The sequence below is a fragment of the Heliangelus exortis genome, chromosome 3, assembly GCF_036169615.1.
Source record: "Heliangelus exortis chromosome 3, bHelExo1.hap1, whole genome shotgun sequence".
Taxonomy (NCBI): domain Eukaryota; kingdom Metazoa; phylum Chordata; class Aves; order Apodiformes; family Trochilidae; genus Heliangelus; species Heliangelus exortis.
Genome location: NC_092424.1, coordinates 112359005 through 112383266, shown reverse-complemented (window position 1 = coordinate 112383266; position 24262 = coordinate 112359005). Strand labels below are relative to the sequence as shown.

General features: G+C 41.0%; 1 protein-coding gene across 3 annotated transcripts in view; it reads left to right on the top strand.

Annotated features, from left to right (window-relative positions):
* Positions 1–24262, top strand: part of MSRA (methionine sulfoxide reductase A) — a 354714-nt gene that overhangs the window by 205170 nt on the left and 125282 nt on the right. For all 3 annotated transcript variants that reach the window (XM_071742207.1, XM_071742209.1, XM_071742208.1), the window contains one exon: positions 14859–14963. In XM_071742207.1, coding sequence (XP_071598308.1) covers positions 14859–14963 — 105 coding nt within the window. The remainder of the gene's footprint in view (positions 1–14858; positions 14964–24262) is intronic.

Here is a 24262-nt window from a genome sequence, read left to right as displayed (position 1 = left end):
CCAGTTTAATCTTCTGCAGTCAAACTCTTTTATTATCATATTTTTAAATCTCTTTTCTTATCAATTAGGCAAAAAACTTTTTCACCTTTTTTTGATTTGGCCTCCCCCTTTCTTGCTCTTTACAGATGCTTACACCACCCACCAAAGGTTTTATGTTTCTGATTTACCTGTCTCTGACCTTACTGCAATTTTAATACTTATACTGGGACAATTTTTAGCCTTCTCCCTCAATAATCTCTCAGGAATATCACTTGAAGAGGGGCAGTAGTGATGGTTTATATTTAAAATAAATGGTAGAATTTCAAAAGTTCCTGAAGGGAAGGTGAAGTTTTTCCAAGGCTCTGTAATGAAATAATTAAATCTAATTTTGATATCTTTGACATGGAGATATTTTTCCTGATCCTTAAGCTACTTCTCTGCAGTTCCTCTCATGTCTGTAATTCTGCTTTCATTTCCATCCTGCCTTAGCCATTGGGCTCCCACCCTAGAAATTAATTGTCTACTTAATCACTTTTCCCCAGTATTCTCATAGCTGTGTTTTAAATATAAAAATTGTCAAAAATTCATCTTTTTAAGCTCTTATCCACTTCCACAGTTTGTTTCTGTTAGAATTCCACAGAAAACAGGTTGCTTGGGCAGGTTTAGATTTTTTTTTCTAGGCTTCTTGTATTAGTTTTGGTGGATTTAAAAGGGACAAATAGAAATTACTTCTGAATTTTCATCCTAGTGCCCTTTTTGCAGGAATATCTGAATATCTGTCTGTCATCCTGAAGTTCTCTGCTCTGTTTGCTGGCTGTGAGAAGTCCCTGGCAAAGCCAGGTTGCCTGTACTGCTTTTTGCACATTTGTTTTTGGGAAATCATGTGGGGAATCATGATCCCAATCATACTTAAGTGTATCCTATCTCTGTCAGATTAGGTGAATAAAAGTTAGATATGAATGAGCAGCTTTCAAAATACAAATACAGCAATTTATCCTGATTTTTTTCTTTCATTCCAGCCTGCAATTCCAAGGTATTAAGATATGTACAGTTTTCTTCCAAGCATTTTTTTGCTCTTCAGATTGACAGAATTGGCATATTTGAGAATTCCAACCTTGCATCCAGTGATCTCCTCAGGGATCCAATAACCTCCCACTGAAATCACTCGAGAGAGAAAAAGATAAAACTACAATTTTTTTGTTATTCTAGTGGAAAAGAAGAGATATTAGAATATCTTACTCTTGCTCCTTTTTCATTTTCCAGATTATTTAATATTTTTCAACTCCTTACACTGAGCTGGCTATAAATAGAAGTCCCAAGGCATTATATTTACATCCATTTATCCACTTGCAAAGTTGTCCTCAGTGCATGGTATATTCTTTGCATTCCCATTCTTCCTTGCCATTATGCCCATTGATTTAGGGAAATTCTCTGTGTTGCAGAACTGTAACACTGAGGCTTTGCAGCCAAAAGCTCTGAACTTTTAAGCAAAAATTGATCATATTTTCTGCTAAGTTGACATTAAAAATATTCCTTTTCTAGTTGAAGCTGGATTTCAGCACTAAGTCCAGGAATTTTATTTATATATATATATATAAACACACACACTTCACTTTTCCATCTCTGGGTTTTCAGTACCAGAGCAGGATCCCAAGCACTGATTTGGGATGTTAGAGACATTTTTGTGAGCAAACCTCCTATGAAAACTCTTTTTTGGAGACTTGGGTCTCTGTAGCTCTTGACTCCTGAGCCTGCTGTCAGTTGTCCTAAAACATCACTCCCTTTTCAACCAAATTCTGGGTTTCCATGGGTTTTCTCAGGGACACTTTCAAAGTTGAAGCAAAGAAGAAAAGTTCTGGATGAGACAGCAATATCCAGGCTGTTCAGGACTTTTCCTCCTTGACTTTTTGACTCTTTTGTTTTTATGCTTTGGGAGCTACAAGAAGCATAAATATTCAGGCCTCCTAATAATTTCTGAATGTGTCATTTAGTGGCTTTTTAAAGGTTCTTGCACCCATTAAGCAGTTTGTGCTACTAGGATGGGCTCTGGAAAATTGCTCTCCAGTCATTCATTGCTCTCTGCAATCAGCTGCCTCTCTTCCTGCCAGATGCAGTGGTCAGAAGGTTCCTGCTCTTCAAAGATTTGTCCTCTGTTTATCTCCCAGAGCTTTTTTTGGGACTCTATTAAACATTTTGGTTCATTCATTCCTCTTGATGGAAAATTTCAGACATCTTCCCTCATTTTGCAGTCGTCTTCTCATCCTTCCACTTTGGAAGCTGTTTGTGTTATGACTTTATGTTGTCTTTGGCAAGGGAAGGACATGACAAAAGCCCTAAAGCCATTGCCTGACTTCACATCCCCCAAGGCAGTACCTGAGGTAGCATTTTTATACAGAAAGCCAAGGGCTTGGACTACCTAGAGGAATTATTTTGCATATATGGAAAATTAATTCTGAAAAGCACGGCGTAGCTTGTGCTCTGCAAAACGGGGATAATGGGATCCAAATTTAGAAAGTCCTTTGGAGTCCCTGGGACAAAGGCATGGTGCAACTGTGATTCATCTTTTATCCTCAAAGTTTTCCATGCCCGTGGGTAATGAGATATATTTCCTGAGCACATCTTTTCTCTCGCTGTGTTTTTCCGTCCCGAAAAAATCTGCCAACGTAATTTCACTGATTTAATTTTTCAAAGGGGTTTTTGCACTGAAATAATCTTCTGAGCTGCTAAGTTCCCAACTCTAGGACAGCAGAAATCCGTGATGCCAGACTATGGAATGCCACCCAAGAGGGTGATGGAACATGTGCTTTAGTTAGAGGTTGAAGTTTGAGTTGGAGTTTGGTACAAATCTTATCCCCCAAGCAAATAGTGATGAGTTTAAGTTGGATGCCCCAAAAATTTTATTATGTCCTCAGTTCTCTTTTTTATGTTAGTCAAGAATGACATGAATACCTAATCCTGATAAATGAGTCAATTTATCTTGTTTAAATAAGCATAAATATGAGTAGAACAGAGTCTTTTCTGGTATTTCAGGTTCTCACAGCTTTGTAGCCTTGTTCCTTTCCTTAATAGACATTTTCTGACCTGACCTAAAAAGCACAAGTGTGTCAGATAAGGAATTAATTTGGGTGGAAGTGAATGAGTAGGACTGCAGAATACAAGGACTGAAGTTCTGAATGATATTTTTTTGCTTCTGAGGAAGCTAAAATCACTCAAACCAAAGTCTCCAAGAGAAACCGAAGCAGAGCAGTTTGAAATTTATTTCTCCCCCAAAACAGAACCCCAAATTGTACAGACCACTAAATCTGTCCTGTAATATGAATAATTTTAATCAGGGGAGTAGCTTTGCATTCATGGTGTGTTTCAGGAGTTGAGGTTGTAATTTTTACTATAAATAAATAAAACTTCTCAGGAATTTTAATTTCTCTCAGTGATCTTCCTCTTTTGATAGCAAGCTCATCATGTACCATGCTTTTCCCTAGGAAGAGTTTGTATAAAAAATATAGAAGTGTTTCTTGCCTTGTTTTGGGGTTTTTTTTCCTTTCTTACTGTTAGACTTATTATTTAATACAGGGTAGAGAAATACACACATGAAATGCAGCAACTCTGAGTAATGCCAGAGTAGCAGGGGATGACATTAAAGAAAATTCTTGTATTATCTTCCAAATAAAATGAGTGGGGAAAATAGAAAAACTGCATTGTGGCTTCCAGCTCCTCTTATAAACATCATCTAAACACCAGAAATGGTGTATAAATCAAAACTGTATATTGAGCTGTTGCTCTGCTTTTTGGAATGATTTGGAACAAGCAGCAGATTTCCTGGTGCTATCTTTGAGGACGTAGAAACAAATGTATTTGGAATAAAAAAATATAGGCTCCCTATTTTGTTGTACCCTTCCAAAATTTAGACCCTAATTTGAGGAAGAAAATGGACTGGTTTGTACTGCTTTATGTTATTGAGTGGTTCAGGCCCAGGCTGGAAGGTGACAAATTCAGTGACATTTTTCAAACCCACCTATTTTCAGTGCATAGCTTCACTCTGCCATTGTGTGTTCACATAGCCACATTTTTGACCTTCTTTAATTTCTTACCACTCTCCAAACTACTTTTCATGAGATACATGATGATTTTTCAATATTTGAAAGCCTATGAAGTAACGTGCTTGGTTTTTTTGTTGTTTGTTTTTTTTTTTTCCAGCAGCAAAGCCTAAATTTTTGTGAGAGCAGTGGTTATTTTAGCAAGTTATTTTTACAGAAAAAAATACTTTGTAAACCAGTTATGCCCGAATTCTTGGCTCCAGAGCAATGTACTCTGCTGTCAAAAATACAGGATTGCTGTTAGTTACCAGGCTAAGGCTCTGTGATTCCTGTTACTCCTTCCATATTTCATCCTTCATTTTATTAACTTGATAATTAATGCATCCAGACCTAAAGCTGCCATTTCTCACTTGCATGACCACTTGTTTTGTTCTATTGGCACCTAATTTAGTGTTCAGCTTCACATCCAAGCCTGGCATTGCCTTTCCTTGGTACCATTTACTGGTTTGCCAGTAAATATGATTTGTTGATGCCTAAATGCTCTGTCCTTCTGATATGGAAGTTTAGGGTTAAATTGGGTTTTTTTTTTTTAAATGAGAACTTTGTAAACGTGGCAATATGGTGTTTTTCTGTTCCTGACACTGTAGCTGGAAGATTTTAGCTCACCTATATAAGGGTCCTATAGAAATTGTGGTTAGGTTTAAGCCTTCCTCATCAACTGTGATGAAAAGAAGATAATACAAAAGTCCCAACTCTTTGTGTGGAGAGCAGTGTTTGGGATAGAAAGGCTTTGTTAAAGCCAAGTGAACAAAGGAAAAAGAGGGGCAATTCACTCCTATATTCACAGCATTTAAGGCTGGTAAGGGCTCACTGCATTATTTAATTTGACATCTTTTATATGACAGGTCATTACGTTTCATCCAGCTCCTATTTTATTAAGCCCTATAGCTTTTGCCTTTTAAGTTTCCCCAGCATTTGTCTGAAATGTCTGTCCCAAAAGGAAACCTGATGTGATTTGAAAACATCAGGAGATGAGGAATTGACCCCTTCCCTTGGTTTCCAGAGCAGTTTTGTGGGAGCAGTGACTGATCCAGGGGTGTAACAGAGCAGTGCAGGGCTCTGGAGCAGGAAACCATCCCCAGCATTTCAAAGATGTCCCTACTTTTCCAACTCCATTCTCCTGCTTTCCCTTCCTACCACCACCTCTTGATGTGCCTTTTCATTGCTGGTTCAAAAACCCCTTTTGCACTTCTCTTCCTGAGAAGGTGCTTATATCCTTTAATTAAAAACCTCTAGGTTTGCTTTTTGAAAAGCTAAACATATGCTCTTTGTGGCTGTCACTGAAACCTATTTTTGAGGATCTGCTTAATGTCAGGATTGATCTCTGGAGCTTTTCCTCCCAACCTCTTTTTTACTCAGGCATCCCAATTCAGTCACTCTCCCACTTGACTGCAATACTGCAATGAAATGCTGGTTTTATTTGCTTATCTGCTGCCACCCTTGCACTTTCATAGAATCCTAGAATCCTAGAATCCTAGGGGTTGGAAGGGACCTGGAAAGATCATCTAGTCCAACCCCCCCTGCCAGAGCAGGGCCCCCTAGAGTACATCGCCTAGGAACGTGTCCAGGTGGGTTTTGAATGTCTCCAGTGAAGGAGACTCCACAACCCCCCTGGGCAGCCTGTTCCAGGGCTCTGTCACCCTTACAGTAAAAAATTTTTTCTGATATTCAACTTGAACCTCCTATGCTCCAACTTACACCCATTACCCCTTGTCCTATCACTGGTCACTTTCCTCCAAGACTGTTCCTCACTGGTAGGTGTGGTGTGTGTCACTTGTTCCCTTGAGCAGAAATTTTAGGCACAATTGTTTTTAACATATTTTTGATTGAATGGTCCCAACTCAGCAAATCACTTCATCCGACCACCCAATCAACCTTCTCATCTGAGCTATCCACAGATTCTGTACCTTCAGACTTTTTATTTCTTTAAAATTACTGATGAAAGACTTTAAGAGAGACAGACTTTATACCAGTCCCTGCAGAGGACAGATAAAAATGCTGCCATTCAAAGCTTGTTCCCTTTAGACTATTTTTTTTAGGCCCCTCATTTAGACAATTCTTAATCCATTTAAAATGTGCACTATTGATATTGTACGGTGCTAATTTTTTAATCAGACTGTCACGAAGTAATAAGTCAAATGCATTAATAAAGTCTAAGTCTATTACATCCATGCTATTACATCCTTCATTTATTACAACCAGACTTGTAATTTCATGAGAGAATGAAATCGAATTTGGCTGACAAGACCTATATCCCATACAACCACGTTGAGGGGCATTAATTATACTCCTATCTTCAACACTTTTTCTTCAGCTCAATGCCACAGGAGATGTTCTCTTGCACTGACCAGGAGCAATGTCAGATAAGCCCTAAGCTGATGTGGTTTCTGCAGCTCAGAGATCTCTGCCAGCAACCCAGCCCAGCTCCAAGCAGAGGTTTCCCACCTCACCCATCCCAACCAAACCCCTGTCCCCAAGATGCAGACATTGCTCCTGACACCAGTGCTAAAGAAGCTTTCCTTTACATCTGCAAGAAACCACTGGGATGTTTTCTGAACCTGATGATCCTTTGGAATTCAGTTAAGTCACAACATACTCCTAGGAGCACACTTCGTGCTGTCTCCTTTTCCCCTGTATATTCCATATAATTGTGGGGTTCTTTGGTTTTGGTTTTATTTTTTTCCTTCTATTGGTTTCTCGGCGTCTTAAAAATATCTTTAAAATGCTTTAAACTTGAAGAGGGGAGATTTAGGTTGGACATTAGGAAGAAATTCTTTAATTTGAGGGTGGTGAGACACTGGAACAGGTTGTCCAAGAAATTGTGGCTGCCCCATCCCTGGCAGTGTCTCAGCCCAGGTTGGATGGGGCTTGGAGCACCCTGGGCTGGGGGAGGTGTCCCTGCCCATGCAGGGGGTTTTTTAAGGCCCCTTAAAGGGTGATCTTTAAGGCCCCTTCCAACCCAAACCATTCTATGAAAAGAGAAGAAAAAAGTGTCAGTAGTAGTGGTCTTGTTTTCAAATCTTCTGTTCAGTGTCTGGTTATCAAACCCAATTTGCTGCTAAAGAATACCTGGGATTTTAGCAAACAAAAGTAAGAATCTTTACTAGCTGTACTATATGCATTTTAAATAAATTCAAATGAGAAAAAAGCCTATTTAGTAGCTTTGTTTTGCAGATTTGTAGAAAAAGCCAACATTCTGTGTTTAAACTGACAATCTACATTATTTTAAATTAATTCAGCTAGTTTTAGCAAGAAACAGGACTGTATTTCTGTGACAAAAATTATCCATAAGAGCACGGTGTACCCCAATTTTCACTGTCACCTTTTATTCTCTTAACTTTGATTTGATGAGCTAAAACCCAACCTGATTTTCCCAGTCACCAGCAGCAGGTTTTGCAGCAGTTCATTGCTCCCTCAGCAATCTCCTTATCTTTTAAATTTTACATTTCCTGTGTCAATAACCTGCCCTCTGCTAAAATAAATAAATAAAAGTCCAGAAAATTCTCTCTGTAGATGGAAGCACCACATTGCAGCTGCTGTCTGGGCTTCTCTCTGTAGGCACTGTCAGGGATGTGATTTCCTGTGCTCCAGGCAGAAGTTTCTGCCTTCCAGGAGGAAGCTTCTAGAATTTATGGAAAATTTTATTTTGATGAATAACTGCAGAATTGGCCAGCCCACAGTGATCAGTTGGCTTCTTGCTGGATGAGACTGAAATATTTTAATACAACTGTATAGAAGAGTGGGGCTCACACTGAGAAGGTGAAGCTTTGGATTTTGTGAAGCAGAAGTTCACAGTGGATAAATGAAGCAAATGTTCTCTCCTAGTTCAGTGCTCACAAAGTCATGGAAGTTATTTGAGATATAAGGAAGGTAAAAAAAAAAAAAAAAAAATTAATAGTAGCCACCTTTTATACCTGATATATTTTACAGGCTTTTCCAGACAGTGAGAAAAGAAACCTGAAAAAGTGAAAAGTGGTCAGGAAAGTTGCAGGTGAATCCATAAGGATTGGGCTCCTCAGCAGCTCTCCAAGCAGAATTGCACCAGTGGGAGCCAAGTTCAGATAAAATCAGTTGGTTTTTCACATATAGGAGATCCTTCACATCTGCTTTTGCAATCCTCTATGCATCTGCTTGTGGCTCTGACCAAAGGGAGGTTGAAGGTCTGAATTAGTACATTTGTATGATATCAAAACATTAAAGAAAAAAAAAACCAACCAACCAAAAAAAAAAAAAAACCAAAACCAAAAACAAACAAAAACCAAACACACCACCAAAAAAACAAAAACAAAAAAAACAACTCACAAAAAAAACCAAAACCCAAAAAATGAGGCCAAGAGTGCCATTAAATAAAAAGATGGCATCAGTTGATGTATTTAGGAAAAAAAAAAAAATAGGGATGACTTCCTAGTAGTGTTTGCACAGAAAGATAATAAACTCAGGTAATAAATAAAATGTCTGTTGTGTTAGTTTTTCTTCTTTTCCTGTTTTAAAAGTAAAAGGTATTAACTTCTGGGTGAAGTTACTTTGACTTCTGGTGGATTTTCTGCCCAGTGGGTTGAGCCAAAGTCTGGTGTCAGGTCACAGCCTGGACTTGATGAGCTCAGGGGTCCTTTCCAGCCTCAGTGGTTCTGTGATTCTGTGAGTCAAGAAATGTTACTTTTATGAGCTCAAAATATGGGCCAGGGAAATTTTCTCATGTATGTTAGGCAGGAATTCAACTAAAATTATCATGATGGATCCTTAAAAATCTATCAGGCTCTGGTTACTTCTTCTCATCCTCTTTAGTTTGAAGGTAAAAAAAAAAGCCAAAAGTTAAGTAGATCCCCACAGTGTGAGTTCTGGGAGTGTTAGTGCTGAACCCTTTGTTTATTTAACACCTTGCTATTCTGGGAAGAGTAAAAATAAATAAAATAAAAATTCCCAGGCCAGGAGAAGCAGATGCTCAAAAAGACCTATCACTTTTTTTTGCATATTCACCAGGGCCTGGGCACAAATGGCACAAATTTAGCTCCAGAATCAAAGAGCTCTGAAAGGTGCATCAGCTGAGATCTGCCACCTGCTTCTTTAAATTACACTTAGGCAATTTCTTGGATTTGAACCCTTTATTTCAGTGGGTCAAGAGAAGCAAGTCCCTTTTTTTTTTTAATGAAGAAATGGGGCACAAGTTTTGGTGTTGCTCGGATTTTATAATTCCACCCCCAGGCTGGAGTTGGTAAAGAGGAGACCCCCAGGTCCTGGGGTGGGGATTCACAGGTGAGATGCTCTCCAACCAGCCCTTTGAAGTTGTTCCACTTTGCTGGAAATAATTAAATGCTCACTGGATCCAGCAAGTTAAAAAGAATGAGTTCTCTTCTCTAATCCCTCGGCTTGGGCACTCACCTGGGAGATGATTAAGAAGGTGAAAATCTAAGCATTGTTAGGGAAAAAAAAAAAAAAAAAGAAAATATTGAAAAATTGAAAAGGAGCACCGAGGTGTCACTCAGATGTCTTTTTTTATGGCCCTTTACAGGAGCATTTTTTTTTTTTTTTTTTTTTTTTTTGCCAGAGTTTGAATCCCCACTGAAAGAGCTCGCTGGAGCTAATCCTGGGAGAGTGGCTGTGTTTTCCGAGTGGGAAATGGATATAGGATAAACAGACAATCTGCTCTTGGCACACAGCCCTCTCTGCCACCCTGTAATAAAGTCTTATCATCTGCAGTGAGGTTCTCCAGTGGCTAAGCTCCTTCTAAAGCTGAAGGAGAACTGAGCACCAGAACTGGAAATCCGATAATAGCACCTATAAATCCAGGCTTTCTATTTGCACAGTGAACAGCAAAGGAAATGATATTTAGTGATTCAGTAAATTATTTAAAAAACGCAGCTCTTCAGGCTTTTTTGGGGGAGAAGGCTTTTAGAAGTGCTCCTTCTTGTTAAAACTTTTGGGACTGAAAGGATGGTTTTCCTGTGGAATGGTAAAGATCAGGTAATTAAAAGCAAGAGGTGAACTGAGGACACTGACTCTCTGACTTAATGTAAATGGACCTTTCCTGAGAACTTCTGAAAGAGGTGAAGAGCTGAATATTACTGAAAGAATTGTGTCTATCAGCTTTCATTTTTAATCCTTTCAGCTGCTCAGTGTTAGCCTTTTAAATACCTTGTTAAAAGCCATGCAGCTTCTGGGAGAACAAGTGGGTTTATTGTTTCTCTTTGATTACTGCCTCTGCATTTTGAGAAATATTGCCAAAAAAAGATGTGATTAGAAATATTTCAGTGATTTTATATATAAATATATATATATATGTACATACAATACAGAGGAGTGGTTAGCTGGTTTGATGCCTGCTCTGCTCTTTTGGCACAGAAGTTTGAAACCAAAACTGGAAAAGAATTATTCTGGTTTTATAGTCAGACTTTAGCCTAATGCAAAAAGGGAAAGAAGGAGATAAATAGGGAGAACCTATTTTAAATCCCCTTTTACCACTTTGCCTGCAGCTGAATCATGTTTTGCACTGGTGAGCTGGGAGGTTCCATGTGCAGCTTGGGGTAACCTGTTGGTATCTTCAGATCTTTACTGGGACCGGTGTTGTTCAATATCTTCATCAACGACTTGGATGAGGGTATAGAATGTACCCTCAGCAAGTTTGCTGGTGACACTAAGCTGGGAGGAGTGGCTGACACACCAGAAGGCTGTGCTGCCATTCAGAGAGACTTAGACAGGCTGGAGAGTTGGGCAGGGAGAAACATGATGAAATTCAACAAGGGGAAGTGTAGAGTTTTGCAGTTGGGGAAGAACAACACGATGTCCCAGTATAGAATCATAGAATCATAGAATCATAGAATTAGCTGGGTTGGAAGGGACCTCAGAGATCATCAAGTCCAACCCTTGACCCACCGGTGTGGTTCCCAGCCCATGGCACTGAGTGCCACATCCAGGCTCTTTTTAAATGTCTCCAGGGATGGAGAATCCACCACCTCACCGGGCAGCCCATTCCAGTGTCTGATCACCCTCTCCGTAAAAAAATTCTTTCTGATATCCAGCCTAAATCTCCCCTGGCACAACTTAAGACTGTGTCCTCTTGTCTTGTTGAAAGTCGTCTGGGAAAAGAGACCAACTCCCGCCTGGCTCCAACCTCCTTTCAGGGAGTTGTAGAGAGCGATGAGGTCTCCCCTGAGCCTCCTCTTCTTCAGGCTGAACAGCCCCAGCTCTCTCAGCCTCTCTTCATAGGGCCTGTGCTCGAGTCCCTTCACCAGCCTGGTTGCCTCCTTTGGACCTGTTCCAGGACCTCGATATCCTTCCTGAACTGAGGGGCCCAGAACTGGACACAGTACTCGAGGTGTGGCCTCACCAGGGCTGAGCACAGGGGGTTGGGAGCTGACCTGCTGGAGAGCAGTGTAGGTGAAAGAGACCTGGGGGTCCTGGTAGACAAGAAGATGCCCATGAGCCAGCAATGTGCCCTTGTGGCCAAGAAGGCCAATGGCATCCTGGGGTGCATTAGAAAGGGTGTGGTTAGTAGGTCAAGAGAGGTTCTCCTCCCCATCTATTCTGCATTGGTGAGGCCGCACCTGGAGTATTGTGTCCAGTTCTGGGCCCCTCAGTTCAAGAAGGACAGGGAAGTGCTTGAAAGAGTCCAGCGCAGAGCTACTGAGATGATTAAGGGAGTGGAACATCTCCCTTATGAGGAAAGGCTGAGGGAGCTGGGGCTCTTTAGTTTGGAGAAAAGGAGACTGAGGGGTGACCTCATCAATGTTTTCAAATATGTAAGGGGTGAGTGTCAGGGAGATGGAGTTAGGCTTTTCTCAGTGGTGACCAGTGATAGGACAAGGGGGAATGGGTGTAAATTGGAGCATAGGAGGTTCAAGTTGAATATCAGAAAAAATTTTTTTACTGTAAGGGTGACAGAGCCCTGGAACAGGCTGCCCAGGGGGGTTGTGGAGTCTCCTTCACTGGAGACATTCAAAACCCACCTGGACACGTTCCTAGGCGATGTACTCTAGGGGGCCCTGCTCTGGCAGGGGGGGTTGGACTAGATGATCTTTCCAGGTCCCTTCCAACCCCTAGGATTCTATGATTCTATGATCCTTGTTGTGAGGAGAGGCTGAGATTGCTCTTTTCCTCTTCCCTGAGACTGTTTTTTCTCTGTGCTTCTTGTAGGAAATCCTGGGGCTCATCTGTCCCCCGTGGAGCATTTTACCTGGCTCTTGGCTCATGTACACCCAGTTGAGTGGTTTAATTTCCACTACAAGGATGTAGGAATGCTCCCCAGAAATGACTAAACTGGTTCCTAGTAGAAATAGCCAGGCTGCATCCTGAAATAATGTACTCTGGGTTGTGGAAAGGCTTTGAGTAAAAATGGGAGGTGAATCTGGTAGGACCAGCAGCATCACCTCCTTGCTTTCCTCCAAGGATGAATTTTAAATATGCTTTGGGTTCTGTGAGGCTGGTAGCCACACATCTGAGGTTTTTTGTTTTTTTTTCCTCGAGGTCAGGCTACAGTTCTCAGAGTAGCACCATTATTTCCTTATTCAGAGGGAAAGAAGAAAGCCAATTCTTTGAACTTCTGGCTTAGTCAGAGCAGACAGTGTTGACAAGATGTAATTGCTGCTTCAACTGAGAGGGAAGGTAATGCCTCTCTTGTTTTGAAGTTCTTTAAGAAAACTCTCTTGTGATCTAAAGGTAGTCATCTTAGACAAGCAATTTGCTCCTGAGTGTTAAGAACCTTTCATTAGGTTCACATTGCCTTAAAAGAAAAAAAGAGAAAGAGAATTAAGGCCAGAAGCCACTCCTTAATCTCCTTTTAGTTATATGATGTAGACTTGTGAAAGCCCTGGCAGACCACTGGCTGCTTGCTCTCTGTCTTTATTTTGAGCAAACCCAAAATTCTCAACCTGGGCTCATTATTTTCACTGAGAATCCATATTAAACCATGAAATCTGGAATAAATTCCGTCCCTGATCCACGCTGGCCACCAGGTCATGCCCTAATATTAGAAAGACCATTTCACTTCATTATTAAGCCAATTATCTGTGACTTGTGTTTTGCTTCTCCTGAATCTATGATCCCTTTCTGCTAACCCATCATCAGAATTCCCCTTTGGCTAATGAGTTGCTTCCATGGACTTCAGTAGTGGATGGGAAAGAGGAATTGAGCCATCATTTGCTTGGACAACATCCTGGTGGACTGGGTGGCATGGGTCTGGCTCCAGGTTACATCAAACTTCTTCTTTTTTGCCTTTTAATCCCAGTGAACAGATCTTTGTTGTATTATGAAGCACACTAGAGAGGAACAGATTTGATTTTATCAGAATTTTTATTGCAGATATCCGAGATGTGTCCCCTTTTACTCCTCTGCATTCTGGACTAAATTTAATCCCAGGCTTTGAAATCCCTTTTAATAGCAAGCCCACCCCTCTGTGCCCCATTTAGGTTTCCTTCATTTCAGGTGCCCCATTAACAGATATAAAGCTGTCATACTTTTCCCTGTTATGTCTCTTTAATACACCCCAGCATCCTTTTTATTTCTTTCTACTATTTTTTTTTTTTTTTTTAAATTAAAATTTCTCCTGGTACTGAATTGGTGCTTCTACTGAAGGCTCCTCTGCTACTCACAGACTCTGATTTTCTTGTTTGGTGACAGCAAATTCAGCAGCCACCACTGAGCCAGATTCAGCTGGTTCTTGCACTGTATAAAATATAACAATTCTATTGAAAGCAGTTGAGTAAATCTGAAGTTTATGCTGGTATAAATGAAATAAATCTGGCCTAGTGTGATTAAGGAGCTTACTATATGCCTACCAAGGGGTAAATCTGGCTGCCCAGTTTACTTTTGTTTAGCATTCATTTCTTATGATTTAACTGAAAAACAGGACAACTTTTTTCCACACTGGTGCATATATTCTAACAAATATGCCTGAATTTATAAAATGTGTGATATATAATATTTGGTGTAATGTCTATAATATTAATAAAATATAAATAAAATATTTGCTGAGCACTCAGTGCAATGGACTTTTCACCCTGAGGTGTCTGAGCACTCATCAATCTAACTCTTAGCTACAATTAAAGTGAGTGATGTGGCCAGATCCTTCACATTTTCTGAAGCTGAGTCTTTCATTGATAATGTGAGTGATTGGACACATAAGGAATGAAAAAATCGTGCCTGTAATGTCACTGGAAATTGAGAACAAAGTGTTTCAGTGTGCTCTAGCACCTGCTAATCTTCCTTGAGCTTCATCTCCTGTTAGAAAATTCAGTCAGATTTCTCTTTGGCCCATTGGCATCAGTGGTTTGGAGGATGTGAAATAGTTTGAAATTCTTTGTGTGATCTTGTGTCCTTGAAATTTTGTTTTTATACTCAGTTATTTTACCCATATCTTACCTCGTGGAATTGAAGCCCAGTTTAATACTGTCAAGAGAGCTGAGACATCTACATTTCCAAATTTTAATGTTGTATTTGGAATGTTTAAAATGCTTTACTGGTTGTTGCTTACAAATATTTAACAACTCTTAATTTTTTTTTTCTCCAGAAAGCTGTCAGACTACTGCAGCAACACCCCTGTCTTACCTTATTGTCTCTCTGGTTATTTTATTTCATGATGGCTTTGTCCAAGCTGACAGGACATCTTAAAGCTGGCAGGTGTACAAAATATTGTATAAAAAAGCTTAAGTATAAATGGCAATAAATCCAAACACTGTTAAGAAAAGAAAAAAAAAAAAAGGGAAACCCAAAATTGGTGCCTTAGATCTCAATGTAAAATCCTAGGTATGCTAATTCTCACTAATAACATCTGATTTTATTTTGTCTTTGAAGGGAGGACTGGCCACACAGAGGCTGTTCGAGTGGTTTATCAGCCAGAAAACATCAGCTTTGAGAAACTGCTCAAGGTCTTCTGGGAGAATCATGACCCGACACAAGGTAGAGTGATGAGTGAGCCAGTATTTAATTATCTTACTAATTACAGCTGGGATAATTAGTGTTTGAGCTGCATGGAAGAGATGAACCTTGAAATCACACTGGAGCTCAAGAATATGATTGCAGACATTTATTGACAGAGAAAGAGAGGAAGAGAGAATGAGAGAGCAGAGCTCACAATTACCCTGCTTTCCAGCTGCCTCTGCTGGGAAAATTCCCACAGAGGGGCACAGGAGACAATAGAAACATTTTTTTTTCAACTTTGATGATGACAATTTCTTCTGTGCTGCTATCTTTTGTCTCGGAAATTAAAGCATATTTCTTCACAGCTTCAGAGGTGGTCATATCTCTGCCCTTCTTAAAGAAATGTATTTATTTTTTCTAATTTTCAGTGGCAGGGGTTGGTTTGTATGCTTAGGAAAAATGGGGAAAAAAAGGAAGGTCAAAAAGGGGAAAAATAAAAAAAGGTAAGAGGTGGTGTGTAGAGGTACCAACAGAGCATTTTAGCAATTTGCCTTATTCAACCCTTTTGATTTAATTTATCTTTCTTGGAAAAGGCTTTTTGGTGACATTACCTACATCTGTGCAAACATAAATGGGAAACTGTGTTGGAAAACATTTTATCTGTTTATATAGTTTCAATAAACATCATCCTTCCTAGCATTTCCCAGAAATATTACACACGGTAACTCATTTCAATATTTTAACAGCTATCATAATTATGCCACTTGCTGCTACATCTGGGGACAAAAAAATGCAGAGGATACCTTCAAAATGTGGAACTACCCTGGGAAGCAGGGACTCTGAGAAGGATGCAGGGGCTTTTGTGCCTTCCAGTGAGCCCAGAGAGAAAAAAAAAACATTGCAACTCCTGCCTGTAACAAAAAGGAAGCCTTAGTCAGGAGTATGAAAGTTATTTTCTGTATGCAGAGTCAGTAAAATTTCAGAATATTTAGTGCAGTTTCTGTGTTGACCTATCAGGAATTATACAGAGAAATTGCTCAGGATTCAAAGGAGGGACAGAAAAGGAATCTAGAGCCTAGGAAACTCTTCTGATGCTGTGAATAAAGATGTTCAAGTAGTTGAGGAGACACAACACTATGGACAAGTCATTTTTAAAGGTATTTCTGTGAGGGGCACTGGTAAGCCATGAAAACTTCCAGTGGTTGGAAGCTGAATGTTAAAAAAGCTCCATCCTGCACTAAAATAGTTTTGCAGCTCTCAGTGCAATTAAGCACTGGAATATTTTTTCCATCACCATCTTTTGGAGTATTTTGGATGGGATCATTTATCATTTTAGAAGAGGTGCTTGATTTAGGTCCTGAGAAGAAATTCTCTGTCTGTGTGTCAAGTGTGGGGGCCTGTCCTGAGATCTCTTGATTTATGAACCTCCCTTTTCAACTCCTTCCTTTACAGTTGTGTTCAGAGTCATTTGTCTGCACCATCCTAGAAAACCTTGCAGTTTTTTCAGTAAGACAAAATCTTCAGATCAGGGCCTTGTTTGTTTGGAGGGGGTTGCTTGTAGGCATCAGGAAGGAGATTTTCTCCCTCTCCTGCCAGTGGTTGCTCTCAGGTTCTTTATTGTTCTTTTCTCTTTGTCAGTGATTGCCATCACCAGATTTTGGCTTCTTTGTTCTGGGTTGGTTGTTTTGACATGGCAGAGAATCCTATTTCCAGAGAATTGGTTCATGTGTCTTGCTGATATCTTGGGATTCATCCTGATTACCAGAGCTGGCAGCCAATGACCAGGACTATAGAATTCTTCAGCTTCCAGAGCAATGTGAGGACTTGATTTCTGATTAAAGAATCTGAGTAATTACCACCTAACAGGTCGTCTGCCATGTCTGGCTTTGACAGCATATGGTTGGGCTCTTACAGTGGTTCAGTCTCTGAAGGACTTCAGAGCTTGAGGCTGCCTGAAGATCGTGTGCTGGACACAATGGGGATGAGGTTTAGTGGTTGTGTCAACAGGTCAGAGCAGATGAATTTATCATAGAGTGGTTTGGGTTGGAAGGGACCTCAAACTCATCCAGTTCCAACCCCCCTGCCATGGTCAGGGACACCTCCCCAAGCCCAGGGTGCTCCAAGCCCCATCCAACCTGGGCTGAGACACTGAGACACTGAGAACCAGTAACAAGTGGTGTCCCTCAAGGGTTCCTGGACAAATACTATTCAATATCTTCACCAATGAAGTTGTTGAACAGCTCTACACCTAATTGTTCAACTGTAAGATCAACTCATAGACTCACAGAATGGTTTGGGTTGGAATAGACCTTAAAGATTGTTGAGTTCTACCCCATATTCCATGGGCAGGGACCCCTCCCACAGACCAAGGTGCTCCAAGCCCCATCCAACCTGGGCTGAGACACTGCCAGGGCTGGGGCAGCCACAGCTTCCTTGGGCAACCAGGGGCTCAGCACCCTCACAGTGAAGAATTTCTTCTTAATATCTAATCTAAATCTCCCCTCTTCCAGTTTAAAACCGTTCCCCCTTGTTCTGTCACTGCATTTATGATTCCTTCTGGCTCTAAACCAAACTGATGACATTGTGTCCCTGATATTCACCTTGCATTCTCACATAACTGAGGTTCAAAATATTTCCAGTCTGTGCTTTCAGCTGAAGGTTGGAGGCTGGCAGATGTGTGATTCACTCTTGGGTTTCTGGCAAGTGGGGAATGTCACCTAATGAGCCTGGGAACAGAGCCACATTAATGTGGCTGGATTCCTTCTGAGATGTGAACAAATATCTCTGCATGTGCTCTCGAGCTACCCAAGTCATTCACAACTGTCTCAGGCATCCTGTGGCACTGCAGTGCTTGGTGTAAACATTCCTAAAGCATTTCCAAATGGTTCCTCTGTAATCATTTGCCAAAAGTGAGGTTATTCTTTTATCCACAGTGAAGACATCAGTCTTCTCTGGAGACTTTGTACACCTCAGACTTGGCCAGGTTGCCTTACCTATGAATTTTTATCATTGCTTCATGCTAATCTCCATTTGAGAACTTTATAAAGCTCTTCACATCTCTACCAACTTTCTTGATCTGGGGAAAAACCTGAATCACAAGGTCCCAATTTCAAATTTTTGGGTTTTTTTGCAAGATAGAGCCAGTTGGCTTATACACCCTTTCGAGTTTGAGCAGTTAGCAGTAAAAGATCCTTAAGTTAGAATGGTTTCTTTACCTTGAGCTGTTTGGACTCCTCATTTTTAACTTGCTATGTTTTTTTTTTTTTGTAAAAATAATGAAAGTGAGAGTTATGTCTCTGCCCTACCAGATAAATCAGAAAGATTTCATATTCATGAAACTGGGTAAAGTCTTTGGATGAATCCAGTGTCTCATACAGCCAGCAGATGAGCAAATTATAAATTATAAAATAATAAAAGCTTTGTAGCACTCTCTTCTCTTTACTCCAGCAGTTGGGTTAACACCATCTAAGCCCCAGCAGAGAGAGTGGATTTGTCTAATGGTACTAATGGCATTAATCATTAAATATGTACATTCTGTTGCAGTTAAAGCCCCTTGAAATACCAGTCTAGATGGTACCAAGTTGTTAAAGAACATAGACTGGCAGTTTATCATTCATTGTTTTTATGAGCATGTGATGTTCAAAAGTTCCTGGTTTTGAAACAGTTGGATCTCCTGCCTTCAAGATGAGACTGACATCTCACTGGGGTTTGAATTTTCTCTGGGAGGCAGCCTGGCTCTTGTTTCATGAAGTTCTTCAGTCTGAGCATTATACAGAAGTCTATTGAAAAGCAAGAACCTTTGATCAAGTCAAACAGTCTCTGAGTTGAAAGAGATTCTCCCAGATGAGCATCTCCTAAGCGTGGGGCTCTGACAAAGTCCTCCTTGACTATTAATTCAGGCTCAATTTTATTAATTCATGACGTTTGGGATACTGAAAAAGCAACAAACAAACCCTGGCTTCTGCCAAATGACATATGGTTGTCATCTTTGTTCAGCCTCTGACACACAGATCAGAATTCCTTCTCTCTCAGGAATGATCTTATGGAAAAGATGATTGCTCTGTATAGTTCCAGAAGTGCTTCAGGTGGTTGCCTCTGTGTCATTGACACAGAAAAAGAGACTGAATGTGATATGCTGAAAATGTGATATGCTGAAAAACCAAATTTTTCCTGTTTCCTTCTCTTTAAAACATCTTTGGGGCAATGAGAAATCCACTTGCCTCCTTTAACTCTTTTCCTTTTTGAATATGATCCAAAATAAAGAATCTTACGGCTGTTCACTTGGTACCTGATTTTATTTTCAAATAGATGGTGACAGAGGTGAAGGACAGATTCTGCCTTGATTTTGCACCAGTAAGGCCATCCCCACAGCCTTCCAGAATTTTAGGATGCAAGCCTGACCCTCTCCTTGAAATTACACCCTGACAATGGTTCTGCTGGCACCTCCATGTCTGGAAAGATGTGGACTTTCAGACCATCACTTTGTCTTCAGCCTCAGCCTGGAGTTTCATGGTTGCTGTCAGCAAACCTTTGATTTAACTATTAGGGATTTTCAGTTTTCTTCTTTCTCTCTGGCTTGCCTGTAGGCAACCACTTTCTTTGTGTTGACACATCACAAAGTTCTCTGATGAAGCTGAAAATGAAGCCTGCATGAATTGAAATGAGATGCAATTAGCAGCCAGGACTTAAATTGCCAGGAGCATGACCATTTGTGGGACAACCCTTCTGACACTACCAATGTCCTGGAGTGTGTCAGCCAATTGGAAAATCCAACTCAGCTTCCAGGGAAGAAGATCTCATATTTTACCTGATCAGAAAGTTTGGCCACTCTTGGTGGGATGTCAGAAGCTATTTCTCCAAACCTTTGGTGGAAAAATCTGATTCCTGAGGTTTCTGTCGTGGTGCAAATGTGATTCCTATAAAGCATCTTCTTGGTCCTGGTTTTCCTCATTTTCTGTGTCAGTTCCTAATTTTCTGTGTCAGTGTTCCCAGTCCAAGGAAGCTTGGAAGAAAAGCTCCTTGTTGCTTTCAGTGGCTGTACAGAAGACAAACAGAAGACAAACCAATTTTTTCCTGTTTCCTTCTCTTTAAAGCATCTTTGGGGCAATGAGAAATCCACTTGCCTCCTTTAACTCTTTTCCTTTTTGAATATGATCCAAAATAAATGCTTGTTCAGGCAGCTCTGCTCCCCGTGTGGGTCAACAACAAATAATCCAGCCACAACTACAGCTCTTGGGGTGAGCCCCTGATCTACACAACTCCCATCCTTATTTCACTGCTTCTTCTGGCTTTTTGTTGGATTTTTAAATTGGTGGAAAGAGCTGAGGGGAAGCCAGGATTCCATAGTTTTTTCTCCTCTTTGACAGTGGGATGAAGAGCAAAGGCCCCCATGGCCACCAGCACCCAGGAGCTTCTGGAAATGTGCTTCTGGCTTTATTATTTCCTTGAGTCTGAATAAAAAGAATCCAAGTTCCTGGTAAGTTGTCTCATTCCACCTTCCTGTCATGAAGAAGTCCTTATCTTGCCTGTGTTTGTACAGGATATGTAAGCAGAACTGATATTTTTTCAGCAGCTGAGGACCATCTGTACTACAGCAAACTCATCACCTGCCAGATTCATTCAGAGCATCTCTTAGCCCATATGTCTTGTGTACCCATGATAAAGAAGAGATGTATGAGCTGTTTCTCCTCCCTGTGACCTTCCAAGCAGTTTGGCATTTAGCCTCAGTGCTGATACCAGAGTTCTCCAGATGAATATCTGGTTTTCATTGTGCTGACCCATTTTAGTTGCAGAGGGTATATTTATTTCTCCCCACTTTTGAAGGGCTGCACTTTTTTTAGACGTTGCATAAGGAATCTATCATCTGCAAATAATTAAAATTAGACACTAGAAATGACATTGTATTGCTAATGAGCAGATGTGTCTACTTACACCAGTAGAAGAACAGCTGTACACATAAAAAATGCTACAGCAACCCTAAAGCAGCATTATGTATTCTGCTGCAGGCCTGTAACTTCATTTAGAGATTAAAGGGGGAAAAAAAAAGTAATCTCTCCATGTAAAATATAACCATTTTTTGATTTTTCTTCTTTATATTTCTGTAGCTGTCTCCCCTCTATAATTTGAATGAAATTTGCATGTCTCAGATTAAAGCACAGAGCACCTTTGTCTTGTATTTCAAATGGTATTAAGAGTTTCAGCATTATTACAAGGTGTAACCAAAAGCAGTAGAAATTCAAAATCTATTGTCACCAGACATATTAAATATATTCAAAATAGAATTAAAGACCCCTTAGGGAGCCATTCTTGGTCCAATACTCTTCAATATTTTCATTAATGACTTGGAGAATATAGTGGAGAGGATGCTAATTAAATCTGTGGTAAAGACACTGCTAGGAGGCTCTTGGAGGAAAGGAATAAAACACAGCTCTGTGCTGATAAATGAAAAAAGCCACAGAAATCAATATGCTGAAACCCAATAAAGATAAATGTATATTGGTTCATGCAGGACTGAAGACTCTACAGTAGAAATATGCACTTTGTGAGTTGTTTGAGAGGAATCAGTGTTTTCTGTTGCCTTCAGTTCCTGCTCTCAGCAGTGAAATCCCAGGGATGGGATGTGGTTGATGGGTGTCTCACCAGCCTGCCAGCAACCAGTTCAGTGGTTCCTTGCCCATAATCACCTCCTAAATACCTCTGGTCTGTACTTTTTGCAAAATAGCCAAAAGATTCTTTGCCAGGGGTGCTATCCAACGGTGCATTTTGAGAATGTAACTTTCCTGAACTGAAATGCCAAATATTATGTTGGTTCCACTCTTCATCCTTTTTCTAGAACTGAGGATGCCTTAAAAAATAAATATGTATTGTTAGGCTGTTTTGCATCCCCAGGAATTTTAGCTGTCATGACCTAATTTGCATATCAGGCTCTTTTTTTTTTTATCTCTATCAATTAGGATAGAGTTTTTCTGACCTATATTTCCAATTTAGGAGATGTTTTTCTGTATCATAGTGAGAAGCTGAGATTTGACTCTGCATCTTTTTTAATGAGGGGGATTATTAGGCAGTGCAGGGGTTGCTGAGATGGCTGAATTGTTTCCTTTATGAAGTGAGTGGTGCTGAATCAAATCTGGCTCAAGGGCAGAAATCCTTCTGGGCTCTGATTTTTTCTTACCTTTAAAATGCTTGTTGCTTATTTATTTTATATGTGACAATGATGTGTTCACTGTTTCTCCAGAACTGCTGAAAATTACCTTTATCTTTCAGTATTGCTCCAGTCAGTAATGAAATGGTTCTGCTGAGATGAGAAAAGCCATGGCATCTCCTGTTGTGACACTGTGACTCTTCTGTTGTGAAAAATGTGACCCCACCATTAACCTGGAGGGATTCCTCTTGTCCATCGGGCCTGTATTGGTTAAGAACAGCCATGGAAAATGTTTTTATTCCATTATGGTCATCCTTGGGATCACTTCTGGGTTATTTTGTAATAATAACATAGCTTTGTTTGCAGTTGAGGAGAGGAAGGGACAAGGAAGGGATCTTCCTTTTAATTCAGGCTTGCTGTTTTTTTTATAAACTTGATTTTTTTTTCACTTCTGAAGGAAAATCTGGACTTCTCAATGCTTAGCCCAGTCTTCAGAAGCTTTCAAATACCCATGGAGGCCAAACATCCATGGGTATGTGGAGTGAGTACCAGCAGCAGGGTTCGTGTAGGTATTCACAGAATGTGAACAGAGCAACCTCAGAAGATCTTTTTCTGCAGCTTTTTTTTTAGTGGCCCTTTCCTTGTCTTTGTATATGGAAAGCAATAGACAAAAATCACAACAAAGCAATACCAAATCCTCTTTTCTTCTTCAAATCACCCACCAGAGGATTTACTGTAGTTGGGTCTAGAAATCGGAGGCGCTGAAGCATGGCATCATTAATCATAGTTTATGGTGATTATTAGTAGGCTTTTAATCTTTGTTTTCATGTATAATTAGGTACAAGAGGTCAAAGCTGACTCTATTCTGAACAACAATATTTTCAGTGAGTGGCTGGTTTTCTCTGCCTGCAATTTTCTCTCCCAGATTTAGAAGAGCACACTTGTCTCTGTGTTGAGAGAGCAGTGTCCCAGGAGTTTATCTGCTGAGAAAAGCAAATGACAACACAGTTATTTTTATTATCACTAATTATTTTTATTACTATTGCAACAACACCTGGCAGATCATAGCAGGTTTAGATCCTTAGCATTAACACACACCTAAATTAAGACATCAGTCTTGAGACGTTAGTGAGCAACAGATCAATGAAGAGAAAGGAGAAGGCCCATGAAAAAAACAGAGACCTGTCCTGGTTTGGGACAGGATAAAGGTGATTTTCTGTCTTGTGATTTTGCTTTCAGCTACATCTCTTCTAAGTAGCTGCACTTGCTGAAATTAACAGCAAGTTTCTTAGACAGTGTCTGCTTCTGGGACTGATAACAATCCATGTTAATAGTTACTGCTAGATCATCTAATTCCTACCTCCTGCCCTGGACAGGGGAACCTTCCATTAGACCAAGTTGCTCCAAGCCCCATCCATGGGGTTTAGATGGCACCCAGGGTGGCAGAGGTCACTGCTGCTTTATACTTGAGCCATGTCCATGGTCACTGGGAGCTCAGTGTGGAGATGTCACACGTCAGCACCTGGAATGGTGTCCTCATCCATGGGGACATCACCCTCCAGGGAGATGGCAGCACCTGGCAGGGTGTCCTCATCCATGGGGACATCACCCTCCAGGGAGATGGCAGCACCTGGCAGGGTGTCCTCATCCATGGGGACATCACTGTCCAAGGAGATGGCAGCACCTGGCAGGGTGTCCTCATCCATGGGGCCACCACTGCCTGGGTGGCAGCCACTGCCCAGGGGTGTCCCCAAGGGGTTGGCTGTGCTGGACAGGCTCTGCTGTCTTTGCTGCCCCTGGAGGTGTTGGCAGCCAGGGATGGATGGTGACAGCACTGGAGAAGCTGAGGCCACTGCTGTCCCTTGAGAGTTGTGGGGCCCCAACAGCTGCCCCAGTTGTCCCTGGGGAGCCCCTGGGTCTGCCCAGAGCAGGGGGACCCCAGAGTGCTGGGGTCCCCAGAGGGCAGGAGCTGGAGGAGAAGCAAGGCCATGGCTGGTGATGAAGGTGGCTGATGGAGGCAGGTGGGTGCTTGCCCACTGGAAGCAGAAGCCCTGGGGGCTGAAGCTGCTGCCACGTGGAGCCATTTGCAGCCCTGCAGGGCTGGGTGGGAGATGTGGGGGGCTGGGGGCTGGCAGAGTCTCCTGGGACACCCAGCAAGGGAAAGCCACCGAGGTGTCCCCAAGCTGAGGTGTTGGGG